The following is a 14294-nucleotide window of genomic DNA, read 5'->3' on the forward strand; positions in this document are numbered from 1 at the left end:
AGCCACCTGCCCTCTCCAGGCTTTGGCCCTGGCATTTGCCACAGAAGTTTTAAATTAGTTGGTAAGTGTTAAGTGCTTTGAAAGGTGCCTGCACAGAGGAAGAGGTCTGTGTTTGCTATGAGTCATGTTTTCCCCCACACTCTATCTCTCCAAAGCTGTCCCATAATTCTAGAGAGGGTGCCTGAGAGGTGCCAACCACTGGGGACTAGAAATTAACTTCTAGGGCTTTTTGTGTTTGCTGAGAGCTGGTCTGGGAACACCTCCTGCTTGAGCTCAGGTGGCCCTGGTCCCTCTGACTTGTTCCCTGCTCTGCTCCTGTCTCCACTCCAAGTGCTCTTTGTGTGCCATCCCTCAGCATCCGTGTACCGGGCGGGAGAGATCTTAGGTTTCAGTTGGCCCTGGGTCCATCAAGCAGTTGAGGAGAGCCACAGTTGAGGCCAGCACCGCCCCCCCCCCCCCACCGCCCTTACAGTTCAAGTTGACAGGGATTAGGAAGGGAGTATAGATGCAAAGAGGTTAGGAGAGGAAACTGAGAATTGCCTGCTTGGACTGTGGGCTGAGAGGCACCTGTTGCTGGGGAGTGGGTTGCTGTTCAGGACAACAGGGCCTCCTCCCTGTGAGTGGAGGCCCAGGCCCAAGAAGCGTGTGGTGCCTTCGGGGCTGCCTTTCCTTCCCCCCCTTACCCAAAGCAGTGACTTCTTCCCCACCCCTCAGAAATAGTCCCTTGGCCCCTCCACCCTCCCAGCCCTCCTTTACTCCTAGGATCCAGTTTTCTAGGTAGAACCAAGAATCTGCAATTGTAACAAATCCTGGAAATGACTTCCTCCTTCACCAGCAGGAGCAGAGAGGCCAATCCCCCTTTCTGTGCTCCGGCTTAAACTGTGGTCATTCCACAGTGAACCCCCACAGCCTGGCATCCGCCCTGCGTTAGGTGTCCACCCAGGCCCTGCCTGGGCACTGTATCTGGGTCTCTCCTCTGAGAGGCTGCCCCAATGGAGCTGTGAATTCTACCTCTCCGAATGGCTCCAAGGTGTGTACCCTCTGTCCAGGGGAAGGGTCGCTTTACCTCAATAATTCAAAAAACAGTTCCAGCCCACAGGTGATGGAAAGGTCTGTCTTTTGGAAAGGGACCCTCCAGATCAGCATCTCAGAGTGTCTTAGAGACTGAGGGCCAGGTCTACAGATGGTGACCAGACCCCAGCCAAACTCTCTGTCCCTTGGAGATGGACACAAGACTCTGGAGAGCAGGCTATCTGGGGGTAAGGGGTGAGGCCCCCAGAAATCTTAGAAGACCTTCTCTCTTCATCCTGACTCCTCAACTACCCTGAAGTTAGACATTTCCCTGAAGTGCTAGCTGGCCCTCAGAGCCCTCAGGGACTTGACCTGAAGTTTTCAGTTGCCTTGAGGAAATGACTAGGATAGGCAGGTTTTGGTGGCTGTAGTCATTGGTTTCCTTCTCTGCTTTGTCACCCCTTCCCAAAAGTGCTCAGCGCTTCTGCAGTGTTCTGAGTGCCCTCCTGCCATGCGCTGCTGGCTGCCCCTGGCCTCAGAATCATGCCTGACCCCTACCACATTCTGTGTGTGTGTGTGTGTGTGTGTGTGTGTGTGTGTGTGTGAGAGAGAGAGAGAGAGAGAGAGAGACACACACAGACAGAGAGACAGAGAGACAGAGAGAGAGAGACAGCGAGAGAGACAGAGAGAGAGAGCGAGAGAGAGATGGATGCTCTTTATCCTACAGATGGAGGAAGTGGTCAGATGTGGCTATGAGTGAAAGTAGTGTGTGATGCCTGGGCCCCAGCCAGGTGCCCTGAGGCTTCAGATTGGTGCCCATGAGTCCAGCAGGGGCTGAACTCTTAAGGGGTTGTGCTGGGTTGGTTGCTTTTCAGGCTGAGGAGGGACATCTGTCCAGAGCTGCAGGTTTTTTAGTCTTGACCCCTTGCCTAGGGCCAAGAGATTTACATCCAGGTCACTGCCCTGTCTTGGCCCATCCCATCATCTCACAGCTGCTCCACAGAAAGATGATGTGGTTTGCCCTAGAATTAGAAGCCCTGGCTTCTACCCCTAGCCCAGCAGAGCTGAGGGTGCTGCTGCTAGGGCCGAGGAGAGGTGCGGGTTGGCGAGGCCCTCAGTGTCCACCGGGGCCTTGAGTAGTGAGGAAGGCCTGGCTGCAGAGGCCCAGAAGCAGCTACAGTTGTTGGATAGTCCCTTCTTCTTGCCTGCAGCTTCACTGCAAAGCCCATGTGGGCCATAGGCTCCAGTATCTGCTTTTCTGGGGGTAGAGAGGGTACTGTGGGTAATGGTGGTTAGAAAGGGGACTAGGACAAGTTTGCAGAGTGCTGGGCCAGCACACTGTAGTTTCTGCCTTGCGTCCAGACCCTTCTCCAGAGTGCGGGTCCCACGGGCTGCAATGTTTATGTCTTGTGCCCACGATCAGCTCTGTGCTTTCTGCCCATGCAGCCTCTGCCAACATCTGTCCTTATAATAAAAAGGGACTTAGCAAATGACAAAAGTAGTTACCATTTATCAGTCAAGCACTTATTAAAAGCCTGGCTCAATAAACTTAAAAAAGAAATGCATGCTGTACACTTATTTACACCACTTCTTGTAAACCTCACACAGCCCTTCCATTAAGCCCATTTGTAAATGAAGAAATGGAGGCTCAGGACGATTAAACTACTTGGCCAAGGTCACGCAGCTCCTAAGCAGCTGAACTGGGACTCATATTCAGGCCTGTTTCCAAACTGCACTTTTCAACCCAGTTTTTCGCTGCTGCCTGAGCTCATTTCACCTGTCCTGTGGTTCAGAGGTGTGAAGGGGTTTGCTCAAGGCCACGGTGTCTCGGTGACAAAGTGGGACTGCACACTCTCCTGATTCCCAGCCTGCAGCTGTGTGTGCTACCCTGAACCCCACATCGTGGCCCGGCCATGCAGCTGCCCTATCCCCTGAGTCCAGTTTTCTCAGTTGGGCCAGGAGGGCAGGGTAGGGTTCTCCTCCCTCTTTCCCTTCTTCCCGCCTGCGGCCGGCCCCTCCCAGCCCCCACCTCTCCCTTTCCTGATAGTAATTGCTTCCATCTGGCCCGCCCAGCGCCTATGCCTTTGGAAAGGCGGTTAGGCTGCCGCCCACAGGGCTGCAAGGCCTCATCCTGCAACCAGGGCTACACGTGGGGACGGCAAGGGGCCCTGTGGGGCCTGAGCACGGGAAACAGCCAAGGTTGCTGCTCCTGGTGCCTGGTGTCCCCAGATTCTCGCCAAGTGGGGGTACCTTTGCTCCTTGCCACCCCGCTCAAGGTTGGAGAGGCTCCTCTAAGACCTGTTTCTCAGTCCAGTGATGAGCTTTCCTTCTGCCCTTAGAGGTTACTCAGACCAGGAGGAGGGAGGCCTGATTGGAAGAGACAGCAGGAGAGAAGTGGGGCCAGCGGCGTGCGGTGGGGACCCACTGCTCCAGGGTCACGGGAGGGAAGCAAAGCAGGGCACTGTTGGTGGCAGAAGCTGAGGGACCTTGGAGCATGGACTGGTGAGACTGTCATGTTCACTGCTATATTCTTCATGCCAGGAATGGTGTCTGGCTGGTATTAAGTGCTCAATAAATATTTGTTTGTTGAATGAATGGAACCCGCAAAAGTGGGCATGAAGTTTCACATTTTGTCTTGATATAAAATGGAACTTGCACATGCTAACAGTGTATTTAGTGCTCTGTTGCCTCCCTCGCCTTGGGCTCTGCCTCAGCGGCTGGGGTCAACACCGCCAGTTTCCTCATTGTGGCCATCTGGAGATTTCAGGAGCCTGCTTCTGCTTGAGGAGGAGCAAGCTCCCTGCCACTGAAGATGTTCAAGGTAGACCAGTGACCTTGGCGGGGATGATTGAGAGTCGATGCAGGCATCGAGGGGCACGTTTGTGGTGTGGAATGGGCTTGGGAACTTTTAAGGTGTTTTCCTCCATGAGATTTAAGGATTTTAGTGTGAGCTCCAGAAACCTGTCCGTCATGTTCACTGCTATATTCTTCATGCCAGGAATGGTGTCTAACCAGTAATAAATGCTCAATAAATATTTGCTGAATGAATGGAAGATAGAGCTTTGTTTTCACTGTGTTCCGCCTTTGCTTCCCCTTTCCCCGGAGAGAGGGGCCAGAACATAGACACATTTCCATTGGATTGGTGAGCTGTTTGTCAGAGAAGGACCTGCCCCCATTTCAGACTCGGAAAAGGCAGGCAGGAGCCTCCAAGTAGGATGGGCAGGAGTCTGCCCTCATGATGGCATGTCTTCCATTTCACCCATCCCGAAGTCAGCTGATCACATTCTTGTTCCTGTCACCCCCTCTTCAGCCCAACCTTTAGGTTCTTGCACAGACTGGTCCTAACCTCACCTCCTGTCCCAACATCAGAGTCTTCTGTGACATGAGGGGGTCCTGTGCTGGGCTGAGCCCAGATAGACTGCAGAGGGGTAGAGCGGAACCACCAACCACAGACAGGTCGGGGGGCAGTGCTGTTGGTGGTGGCTGGGAGGGGCCATGAGCTGTCTTCTTGTAGAAAGGGTACATCCTTTCTGGGTGCACAGCCTTAATACTTGTGAATGAGAGCGCATTCAGATAACATCTCAGGACCTGGCATCCAGTGCTCAACAAATGCCAGCTGGTATATTTTATGTGATGGCGTGGGGAGTTGGGGAGACAGGATGTGAAGTGTCTATGCTCTGGCCCTGGCGAGAGAAGCAGGTGGCTGTGCCAGAGCCACTCCTGAGGACATCCCTTGTGTCCTCTCCATCCGCTACCAGCTGCGTGACCTCAGACAGGTTTCCGACTTTATTGGTTTTCTATCAGCACATCTGTTAATTGGGGTATTACTATCTGCTCCACCTTACAAGATTGTGATGCACAAATGATATAAATGATCACAAGATGAAAGAGGCCTTAGACCCTAGGACAGGACCTGTAACTGTCTCACTGTGGTATCCCTAGCACCTGGCACCATGCTGGCACATAGTAGCTGCTTAATAACTATTTTTGCAACAGAGGGAGCTGAGCCTCAGAAAAGTAACTTGCTGTTCAAGGTCAGAGTGTGTCTCCTGCCAGATGGGACTGCCTCGGGAAGGACCCTGGTCTCTCTGCCCCTCCATTCCAACCCCTGTCTCCACTTTATTCCTTTCTCTGAGGTCCTGGTATCACGCATCCTATCTGTTCTGTAGGCCCCAATGATCCGGGATTGTTGAGGCTGAGGTCCCTGGGGCACGGTTGACATGGGGTGTGGGTGTGGGGGGTGGTGAGCTGGGATGAGCGCCATCCTGCTACTCCTGAACTAGCTTTGTCAGGATGAGAGACTGAGCCCAGGGGTGGTAGGAGGGTGTTTGTAAAGTGAGAGGCACGTCCCCATGGGCCGTGTGGGCTGTGCCCTCCACACCTGCTGCCTCTTTTCTCCCTTTGTCCCCTCTTTTGTCCTTTTCCTCACTTTTTTCTTTTTTCCAATCCTTTTCTGCCTTCCTTCCTATTTCCTCCTTTAGATTCAGTCATCCTTCTTCAGGTCTGCCTCCTTTCCCTTGTCTCTCGTCACACCCCAGATCTCAGCATCCAAGTTGTCCAGACAGTGGCAGCTAGACTTGGTGGGTGGGTGCCCTGCAGGGCTGTGAGGTTCAAGGTGCCTCTTGTTATGGGTGGCTGCAGCATTTTCTAGTGAAATGGCTCTTTCAGCAGTTGAGGTTGGTGAAGGATCACTGCCTGCCCAAAGTGTGGAGTGCTTTGATCCGCAGTTCGGCACCCTGGGTCCTCACCCACCTCCTTATTCATCTTCCTGGGCAAAGGGCAGGAGCTTGTCCTAGAGCCTGAGAGTCTCCAGAGAAGAGCTAGCCACTGGGGCTTTGCTGGCCCCTGACCTCTGCCCTCCACTCCCCTCTCTCCAGAGCTCCAGCTCTCTCCCCAGAGGTACCTGCTGGGATGGAGGAGGCTGGCCAGAGCAGGAAGGAGGTTTCCGCTCAGACGCCTTCCAGGTGAGCACACAGTGTCATTCTTGGGCTGATGTGTGTCTGTGTGTGTGCATGCACACTATGAGTGTGCCCACAGATCATGTGTGAGAGAACGTGGGCATGCATCCACGTGTGGATGAGAACACGGTGCAGTGTATGGGTCTCCCCTTGCCCCCAGGCCTGTCACTCACTGTGCAGCCCTGCTCGTAGCCCAGAGCTCTCCTCTGGTCTTTGTCACCCTGGCTTTGCACTGTGGCTTTGTTTTGTCTTGGGGGCCAGCTGGGCCCTTTCTGTGGTCCCACACAGTGGTAACTGATCCCTGGCCACCCATTCAGCTGCCTGGGGGCGCTGGGGCTAGTGTTTGCCCCACCCCCAAAATGGAGGCGTGTGGGGGCTTCCTGCCTGGCGTCTCAACGCTGCCAAGGCAGAGGGAATGGGGAACAGCTGCGCTGGCCGAGTCCAGCGCCGTATGGATATGGTTTGACAACAAAGCTCCCTCTGTGTGTTCTCGGGCCCCTTACATAACCGGGGGTGAGGGGTAGGGACAGAGGGAGGCAGGCGGGAGGAGGTGGAGATGGGGACAGGGAGATACCGGGTTGGGATGGCTGGAGAGGGGACAAGGGCCAGGAGGGGAAGGGAGGCAAATGAGAGAGAGAGAGAGAGAGAGAGAGAGAGAGAGAGAGAGAGCGAGCGAGCATTGAGAAGAACTGGAAGAGGGAGGAGAAAAAGTGTTTGTCTTGACCCTGCAAGCCTACTTCCTGCCTCCTGGGGTGGGAAGGACATGATATCCGGGTCTTCTGACCTTTGCCATGTTGATGTCTTCCGCTCCCTGAGCCCCACCTGTAAACCTGGCCATGCTGAGGAGAGCCCTGTAGGACCTGTCTGGGATTGAGGCAGGATGGGGTCTGGGGATGGGCCTTGGAGGCTGTCCTCAGCTCTACCCTGTAACCAAACACATTCCATAAAAATGGGAATCATTCTCCCTTGCCCTCAGATGTTTGTTCCTCCTTCTAGGCCCCAGGCCGGGCCACGGAAGCCTCTCTGACTACCTGCCTTCATAGTGCTGCTGAGCAGCAGACTGTTGCTTTCCTGCGCCTGTCAGGCAGGCCCCAAGGCCACTCCCAGCCGGCTCCCTCATCTTCCCCAGGACCTCCCCCAGCTCCAGGACCTCAGCCCACCCCCTTCGGAGGCCCACGGGCCCTGCCTCCTGCACTCCCGGCTCTCTCAGTAGTCGGGCATTCTCTTCTCACCATCACTACCCCTGCAGCTGCCCAAATAGAGTGAGAAAAAAATGTTCTTTCCAGAACAGCTAGACTGACAGTCCAGTAAGGCCAGGTAAGCTGGCCAGGCTTCAGCGTGTTCTTGGGGTATAGGTGCCCTGTACCAGGACCCTGATGTTGTCAGCTCCCAGGTGGGAGAAAACAGGTACTCGGAAGAGGCCAAGAGGATGGGTGGGGACTTCAGATAGGGTCAGAGCCTCTGAGGCAGCTTGATCACCTGGGTTTCCTCAGGGTCTGTGTCTTCTCTGTGACTTAGTTTCTCTGGGCCTATTTCTGGCACCAGGCTTCCTTGGAAAACATTTGATTTGGCCCAGAGAGTATGCTTGTCCCCAGGCTACCATGGGTGAACCTGAGAACTGGTCCTAAAAGGGCAGGGAGGAGGAGCTGTTGTTGAGGCCCCAGGGTCTCCTGGGCGTGAGAGGCAGAACCCCGGTTCTGACACTTAGCTTGACCCCTGGCATACCTTTAATTAGATAGATTTAGGGTGTCTGCCTAGGGGTAATCTGTCTTCTGGGGCACTGCTTTGTGGCGAGGTGGCGTGGGCAAACCCAGACCTGCTAGAACAAGCCCTAGACTCTGGACTCCTTGATCCCCAGGCCCTGACCCGTCCCATCTTGCCCTCCCATCACCTCCTTCACTCTGGGTCCTTGGATGATCTGAAATTGCTAAAGCCTCTGAGTTTGATTCCAGCAGGTTTGAGGCCGGATGCTGGGGAGGGCCTAGGAGTTTCCCGGATTGTTGTAGGGTGTGCCTTGGAGTGGTTGCTCTTACCTGGATCACTCAGATCATGATTAGGTGCCAGTACAGGCAAGGAGGACAGTGAGTAAGCACTGCGTGGCCTCTGGGCAGGATGCCCTCTACCAGGGCAGTAGCCTCTGCCTTCTGGCTGACTGTGGGCAGCCGAGGACATTCCCTTGCCCCCTGTATTCCCCCACCCCCCACAGGCCACCTCCCCAAGTGCCCCCTGTATTCCCCCACCCCCCACAGGCCACCTCCCCAAGTGCCTTCGAGGGACAGGAGGGACTTTTCCTGGGAGCTGGGCTGGGCCAGGCAGAGGGCTCCCCTTAACTCAACTTTGAGAGGTGAGGAGATCCCCACAGGGCTGGTTTAGCCACTCCCAGCTCCTCTGGAAGCTCTCTGGCTGGTAGCTCCAGGGACGACCTGACAAACAAACTCGGCTGGAGCCTGAGCTGACTGGTAAAGGAGCCTGGTTGACGGTGCCCTGCACCCTGCACGGCGGGATGGAGGAGGAGAGTGCTCTGGCAGAGGGGACCCAGCAGCCCCCAGAAGCTGTATGTTGCGGGGGCAGTGAAGGAGGAGGGATGGGGGGTGCATACTTGTGTGTGTGTGTATGTGTGTGTAGGGATCACCACATTCCTGTGCATTTGTTTTGTGGTGTGCCCCCCGTATTTGAGCAGGAATCGATGTGTCTGTGCACAGAGATAACATTTGTACGTTTTTGACATGGGAAGGTCTGAGTGGGCTAGAGCAGGGTTGACCTGAGAAGGGGCTCAGAGTCTTTCTGGTGCCTTCTGGCTCTGGGATATGGATGCTTCCTGGGTGCCCAGACAGATTTGCCTCATTGCTCCATGAGGGCTGGGTAAGCCCAGGGACAGAGGTGGCTCTGGGTTGTCTCTGATAATCTGAGTCTCAGCCAGCCTTCCCACCTGCTCTGCCCTGGGCCCTGGGCCAGAGGGACCATTATTCAGCCTCGAGGGTCTGCATCTTCCCCAGCAGCACCTAGAATGCTAGCCACCTCTCCTCCCCTTTCCTCATCCTTAACCTTTTCTTGGAGGAGAGTCCTAGATACAACTGGTTCATTGAAAAGCCTTACTGATGTGAAACAACTTCAAAAGATTCTTTCCTGCCGGCTTCTCTATCTGCAGCGTGTAGGCTGACACAAGAAATGGAGGTCTTGATTTCCTTTTTCATGGGTTCGTTCCTCTTCTAGAAACCCCACCAGGTGCTCTGCCGCCCTCTTCCACCCACAGCAATATGCACAACACTGTTCCCCATTCCTACCCTTTTCCTTGTTCCTGCCCTCATCTCTCAGCCATTCTAACCCTCCTGGGCTCCAATAGGAATTTGGGAGTGGGCCCTGCCCTGCTGACACCGGGACATCTCCTTGTTCCCAGAACCACCATTGCAGGCCAGTTTGCATCGCGGTGCTGACCGGATGTTCTGGTGACAGAGGGAGGGAGATTTAAGTCTGCAAAAGAGAGGCCCTGTTGGCACTAGGGGCCAAGGGAGAGAAGTTTCTGCGTCTGAATTCTTATTGCTCCCAGATGCTCCCAAACGGAGCCCTGCTGACAGCCATCATTCATGGGCTAGGGTTAGAGTTTTATCTACCTTGTAGGGATCCCAGGTCTGAACATTGCCATATACCAGGGGTCCCACATCCCTGGGCTGTGGACTGGTACCGGTCTGCGGCCTGTTAGGAACTGGGCTGCACAGCAGGAGGTGAGCGGCGGGCAAGCGAGTGAAGCTTCATCTGTATTTGCAGCCGCTCCCTGGCGCTAGCATCGCCACCTCAGCTCCGCCTCAGATCATTAGGCGTTAGATTCTCATAGGAGCACTGGTCCCTGGTGCCAAAAAGGTTGCGGACCACTGCCCTATATTATCTCTGCTTGGGGACTTTAGGAGTACCTGTTCTGGAGAGGGGATGTAACTAGCAGAAGGAATATTGCTCTGGAAATAAGGCACTGCTCAAGTGGTAGGGTACTGCTTCTGGAGCCTGGTGGGTAGAGAGTGCTCTGGCAAAGAAGACCCAGCAGCCCCCAGAAGCTGTGGAGGGGGGCTGCTGCTCGGCAGAAGGGGCATATCTCTGCCCCGCCTGAGGATCTGTGACCAAACCCTCTTGAGATGGCTGTCAGGTGGAACTGATCACAGGACTGGGCGCCATTTTTAGGAAGATGCCGCACCCAGAAAGGGAGAAAATGGCTTCTCCAATGTGGCCTCCTCCCTCTTCCCCACGTCATGCACCTCCCCACCCAAGCATGCATCCCGAGTCTGGCCGGGCCTTGGGATCCACGTTTAGTGCGGGACAGAGTTTGGCTGGGCCCTTCCCCCTTGGCAGCTGCATGTGTCCCCTGTGGCATGTTCAGTAGACCTTTAGCCAGGAGGAGAGCTGAGTGTGTTTATGGTTGTGAGAGTGAGTAGGGGCTGTGGTTTCAGACCTCTCCCTTTGCTGGGATGAGCAGAGCTTGAGGGGAGAGGGTCTGCCACACACTGGGGGAGGCCTAGGCCAGGAGTCACCTTCAGCTTCCGCTGGCCAAGTGCTGGCTCTGGGCCCAGCCTGTACTAAGGCTGTGGGCTTTCAATCCTGGGATGTGTCTTGAGGCTCACACACCTACCAGAACTTGCTCTTGCCACACACATTTCACAGACGAAGAATCTGAGGCTCTAAGAGATAGAGGACCTTTTCAGGGTCAGCCAGCTTATTACCACGGAGTCCAGGTCGACCTCAGACAGCTCACCCCAGATCCTTGGGTGGCATACAGCGTAGGGATTTTGAGCAATGTCGACTGCTTGAATCCTTAATTCCTGGCTCCACCACTTTCTAGCTGTCTGATCTTGGGATTCTTCTTCGCTTAATCTTTCTGTGCCTTAGCTTCCTCTTCTCTAAGTCGTAATAAAAGGAGACTACTCCCCCAAATAAGATGAGATTCTGCAGAACAGCCCAGGGGTCTTATAAAAATGAATGCAGAGTGTTGCTCTTCTGTGGATGCCCTCTAGTGACTTCTCATGGGACCTTGATGAAGTCCAAGGTCCCGGGTAGTCAGTCAGTCTGTGATGTCCTCCACCACCTAGCCTGCGTGGCCTTCCTGGCACTACTGGCGGCTCTTTCTCGCTGTGTCCAGTCACATTGGACTTCTTTCTGTTCTTCCCCCCGACAAGCCTCAGAGTCTTTGCTCTCCTTTCCAGTCTGGAACCTTCTCCACCATCACCTACCCCCCAAAGAAGAGCTTTGCCCTTCTTTGCAAGACCACCTTTCACTCAGGTCTGAGAGCAGAGAGAGGTAGCTGCCCCGGCTCTCCCTTTTCCACTGTCCTGTTTTATTGGCCTTACAGTGCATAGCATTGTTACATAATATTCCTCATTTGTTTGTCATGTATCTCTGCCCACATAGGTATACACTGTAGAGCACAGGCCTGTTTCCGTGTTTGCTGGTATAGTATAGAGCCTGAGAGAGTGCCCTGCACGCAGTAGGGCCACAGTTCCTGTTGGCTCCAGGTTTTGCTGAACTGCCTAGCTTCACCATGTCCTGGGAGCCCTTGGGACTGAACAACCAAAGTGACTCCATCTTAGGTATAAGACTCCATCTTAAGCACAGGCCAGTTCCCAGAAAAGCCGCAGATAGCGAGACGATCATCCCACCCTAGACTCAGCCAATCAGAGCAACTATGGAAAGTAACTCTCCAAATTCCCCACCTTGTTCCTTGGCGCCATCACCCAGCCAATCCTGCTAAGCGACAAGCTCGTTGTACCAATCCTGTAACGCCAAGACGTCACTCCCCATGCTTACGATTTTTCCCTTCAAATACCCCTGAAGCCCCATGTTCGGGACCGCCTCCTACTCACTGCTGCGTCGGTGTGCGGACTGCGGTCCGGACTCGAGTCTGAAATAAACTCCCTCTTGCTCTTGCATCGGTGTCGGCTTCTTGGTGGTTCGTGGAGATACGAGTCAGGGCATAACAGGGGTGTTCTTCCAAACAAGCCCTTCCGAAGGGAGGAAGGAGCTGTCCCCCATGGCTTTCCTGGACTCACACAGGATGAGTCCTCAGGGTGACTTCACAGTGTTGACCAGCTGTTCTAGACAGACCAAAGGTGGCAGGAGTCAGTTTCCCAGAAATTACCTGTTGGTAGTAAAAAAGATATCTTTATGAGTTCGGTAGAAATGGCACACAAAGGTAAATAGCAGTGGGCTGGCTGTGCCAGCTTCGCCAAAGCTGCTTCTGGCAAACACCTGTTCATATACGCCCCGATTTTTCTACGAGGCAGTTTTTAAACTTGGCAGGGAGAGGAGGGAGGATTAAGCTGCTCTAAATGATGTTGCCGCTAGCCCATACAGAGCTTTCCAATAAAGCAGAATAAATGACCCCTGAAGTTGGATACCGTCCTGTACCTGGACACGTGGTTTGATAAGCAGAAGGAGGACTGGACTCACCCCCCACTCACCCCTCGCCCAGGCCTGGCCATGCACACTCAGAGTCCATAACAGTGCCCGGCAGCCCTGCTCCTGCCACTCTCTGGCTGTGGAGTGAGACATTAGGAGGGATAAGAATGGCCCGTGCCCACTGGATCTGGGAGAGCTCCTTCGAGCTCCTCTTACCTGGCGTGCCCAACTGGGTAATTAATATGGTAGTGCCATTGTTTTTATCCCCGTGTGACCCAACAGAAAATCTGAGACCTGGAGAGGTGACTTGTGTTAACACTCGCACAGCTAGTGAGTGGTCTATCGCAATTGAGGTCCAGGTGTGTAAGACTCCAAGGTTTATATCCCTGACTTTTTATTCTTCTCTTTCTAGCAGGTTTTTAGTTGAAAGTGTATCATACTCACCAGGGGAAAAAGTTAAATATACAAAAGGGTATGGGGTAAGATTGAATGTGAAGACATTGTGTCTTCCATTCCAGACCCTTGTCCCCAGGGCTTCTTTCTTGAGAGGCAACCACCTTCGTTTTTCTGCATCCTTCCAAATAATCTATTGATGTACAGACACATCCATGTATGCCCATAAGTCTCTCGTTAAGAGCACAGCTGGAGAGACACAGAACACTGTTTTCCACCTGCTTTTTCGAAAACCGATTATAGACTGTGAGAGCAGCGTGCATGGGTTTGCGTCCTCTTTTTCACGCATCTGAGCATCATTTTCAAGTCGCGCCCTTCTTTTGCTATTACAAATAGGGCTGCTCTAAAGATCTTTCCTATCAAGAAATCTAAGGCTAAAGGGGATTTTGGTAGATATTGCCAAATCCCCTCCCACAAGGAGGCCCCGGGTTTCACTTTGACCGGCCAGTCTGAGAGGCTGGCGGCCCAGCCCAGCGGCAGCGCAGGCTCCTGGGCCTCTGCGGCATCGCTGTTAAGATTGGTAAAAAATTGTGTCTCTGCCACACTGAGTTTCCAGTGCAGCTGAGTTTCTTCTCCTCTGTTCCAAGTATATTTACTGGAAATTGTATATTCACGTCTTTGACCAATTTATATATATTTTGTCTTTTTTTTCCTTATTGATCGCACAGTATAGGTTAAGAGAATTAACTAGTCTGTTACACATATATTACAGATATTTTCCCCATGTTTCATTTGTCTTTTAACTGTGTTCTCTCCTTTTCACTCATGTAAATTTTTATGTAGCTGAATATATCAGGTTTTTTCTTTTATATCCTCTGAATTTGTCTTAAAATCTCTACTTTTTCTTTCAATATGAACATATTTCAAACTAATGAAAAATAATATACCAGACCCCAGTAATAACCAGCCACATTTAACAAATGTACACATTTTCCCACATTACATCTTCTTTAAGAAATAAAATATCACAAGTACAGAACTAAAGCCTTGTCTTTACAACCTGTCCTATTCTTCCTCATCTTCCCAGAATGTAATACTTACTTAAAGTTGGGTGTACCCCTATATTTTATTGTTTTATCTTACACAAAGCACAGTATTTACACATGTACACAAAGCAGTGCTACCTATCTGCAAACATGCACTTATAGAATAGTTTTGTAGGTTTTTAACTTTTGAGTACAGTCATGCTCTATTTAAGGACAGGGCTACGTTCTGAGAAACGCATCGTTAGGCGATTTTGTCATTGTGCGAAGGTCATAGAGTGCACTTAACAAACCTGGACGGTGTAGCCTACTGCACATCCAGGCTGTGTGGTAGAGCCTGTTGCTCCTGGGCTACAAGCCCATACAGCATGTTACTGTGCAAAACAACACCAGATTAAATCAAGCACAAGAGAAAATGATGTAATCAAGAGATGTTGAGGCTGCTGCCTGCGTAGCAGCATACTGTTTTACAGCAGACTATTTTTTTGGAAGTAGAAAGAGTACACTCTAA

The 14294-nt window shown here is 52.7% G+C and overlaps 1 protein-coding gene across 7 annotated transcripts in view; it reads left to right on the plus strand.

Moving 5' to 3' along the window:
- The first annotated feature begins 1633 nt into the window (after positions 1-1633).
- Positions 1634-14294, plus strand: part of ST3GAL4 (ST3 beta-galactoside alpha-2,3-sialyltransferase 4) — a 31788-nt gene continuing 19127 nt past the window's right edge. The window contains exons 1-2 of one of the 7 annotated variants that reach the window (XM_016139132.2): positions 1634-5975; positions 8219-8523. In XM_016139132.2, the coding sequence (XP_015994618.1) occupies positions 8473-8523 (51 nt within the window). In that variant the 5' untranslated portion in view covers positions 1634-5975; positions 8219-8472. The remainder of the gene's footprint in view (positions 5976-8218; positions 8524-14294) is intronic. The other 6 variants (XM_036221931.1, XM_036221932.1, XM_036221933.1 and 3 more) reach the window with 6 other exon arrangements.

This window comes from Rousettus aegyptiacus, unplaced genomic scaffold (assembly GCF_014176215.1).
Source record: "Rousettus aegyptiacus isolate mRouAeg1 unplaced genomic scaffold, mRouAeg1.p scaffold_m13_p_5, whole genome shotgun sequence".
NCBI lineage: Eukaryota > Metazoa > Chordata > Mammalia > Chiroptera > Pteropodidae > Rousettus > Rousettus aegyptiacus.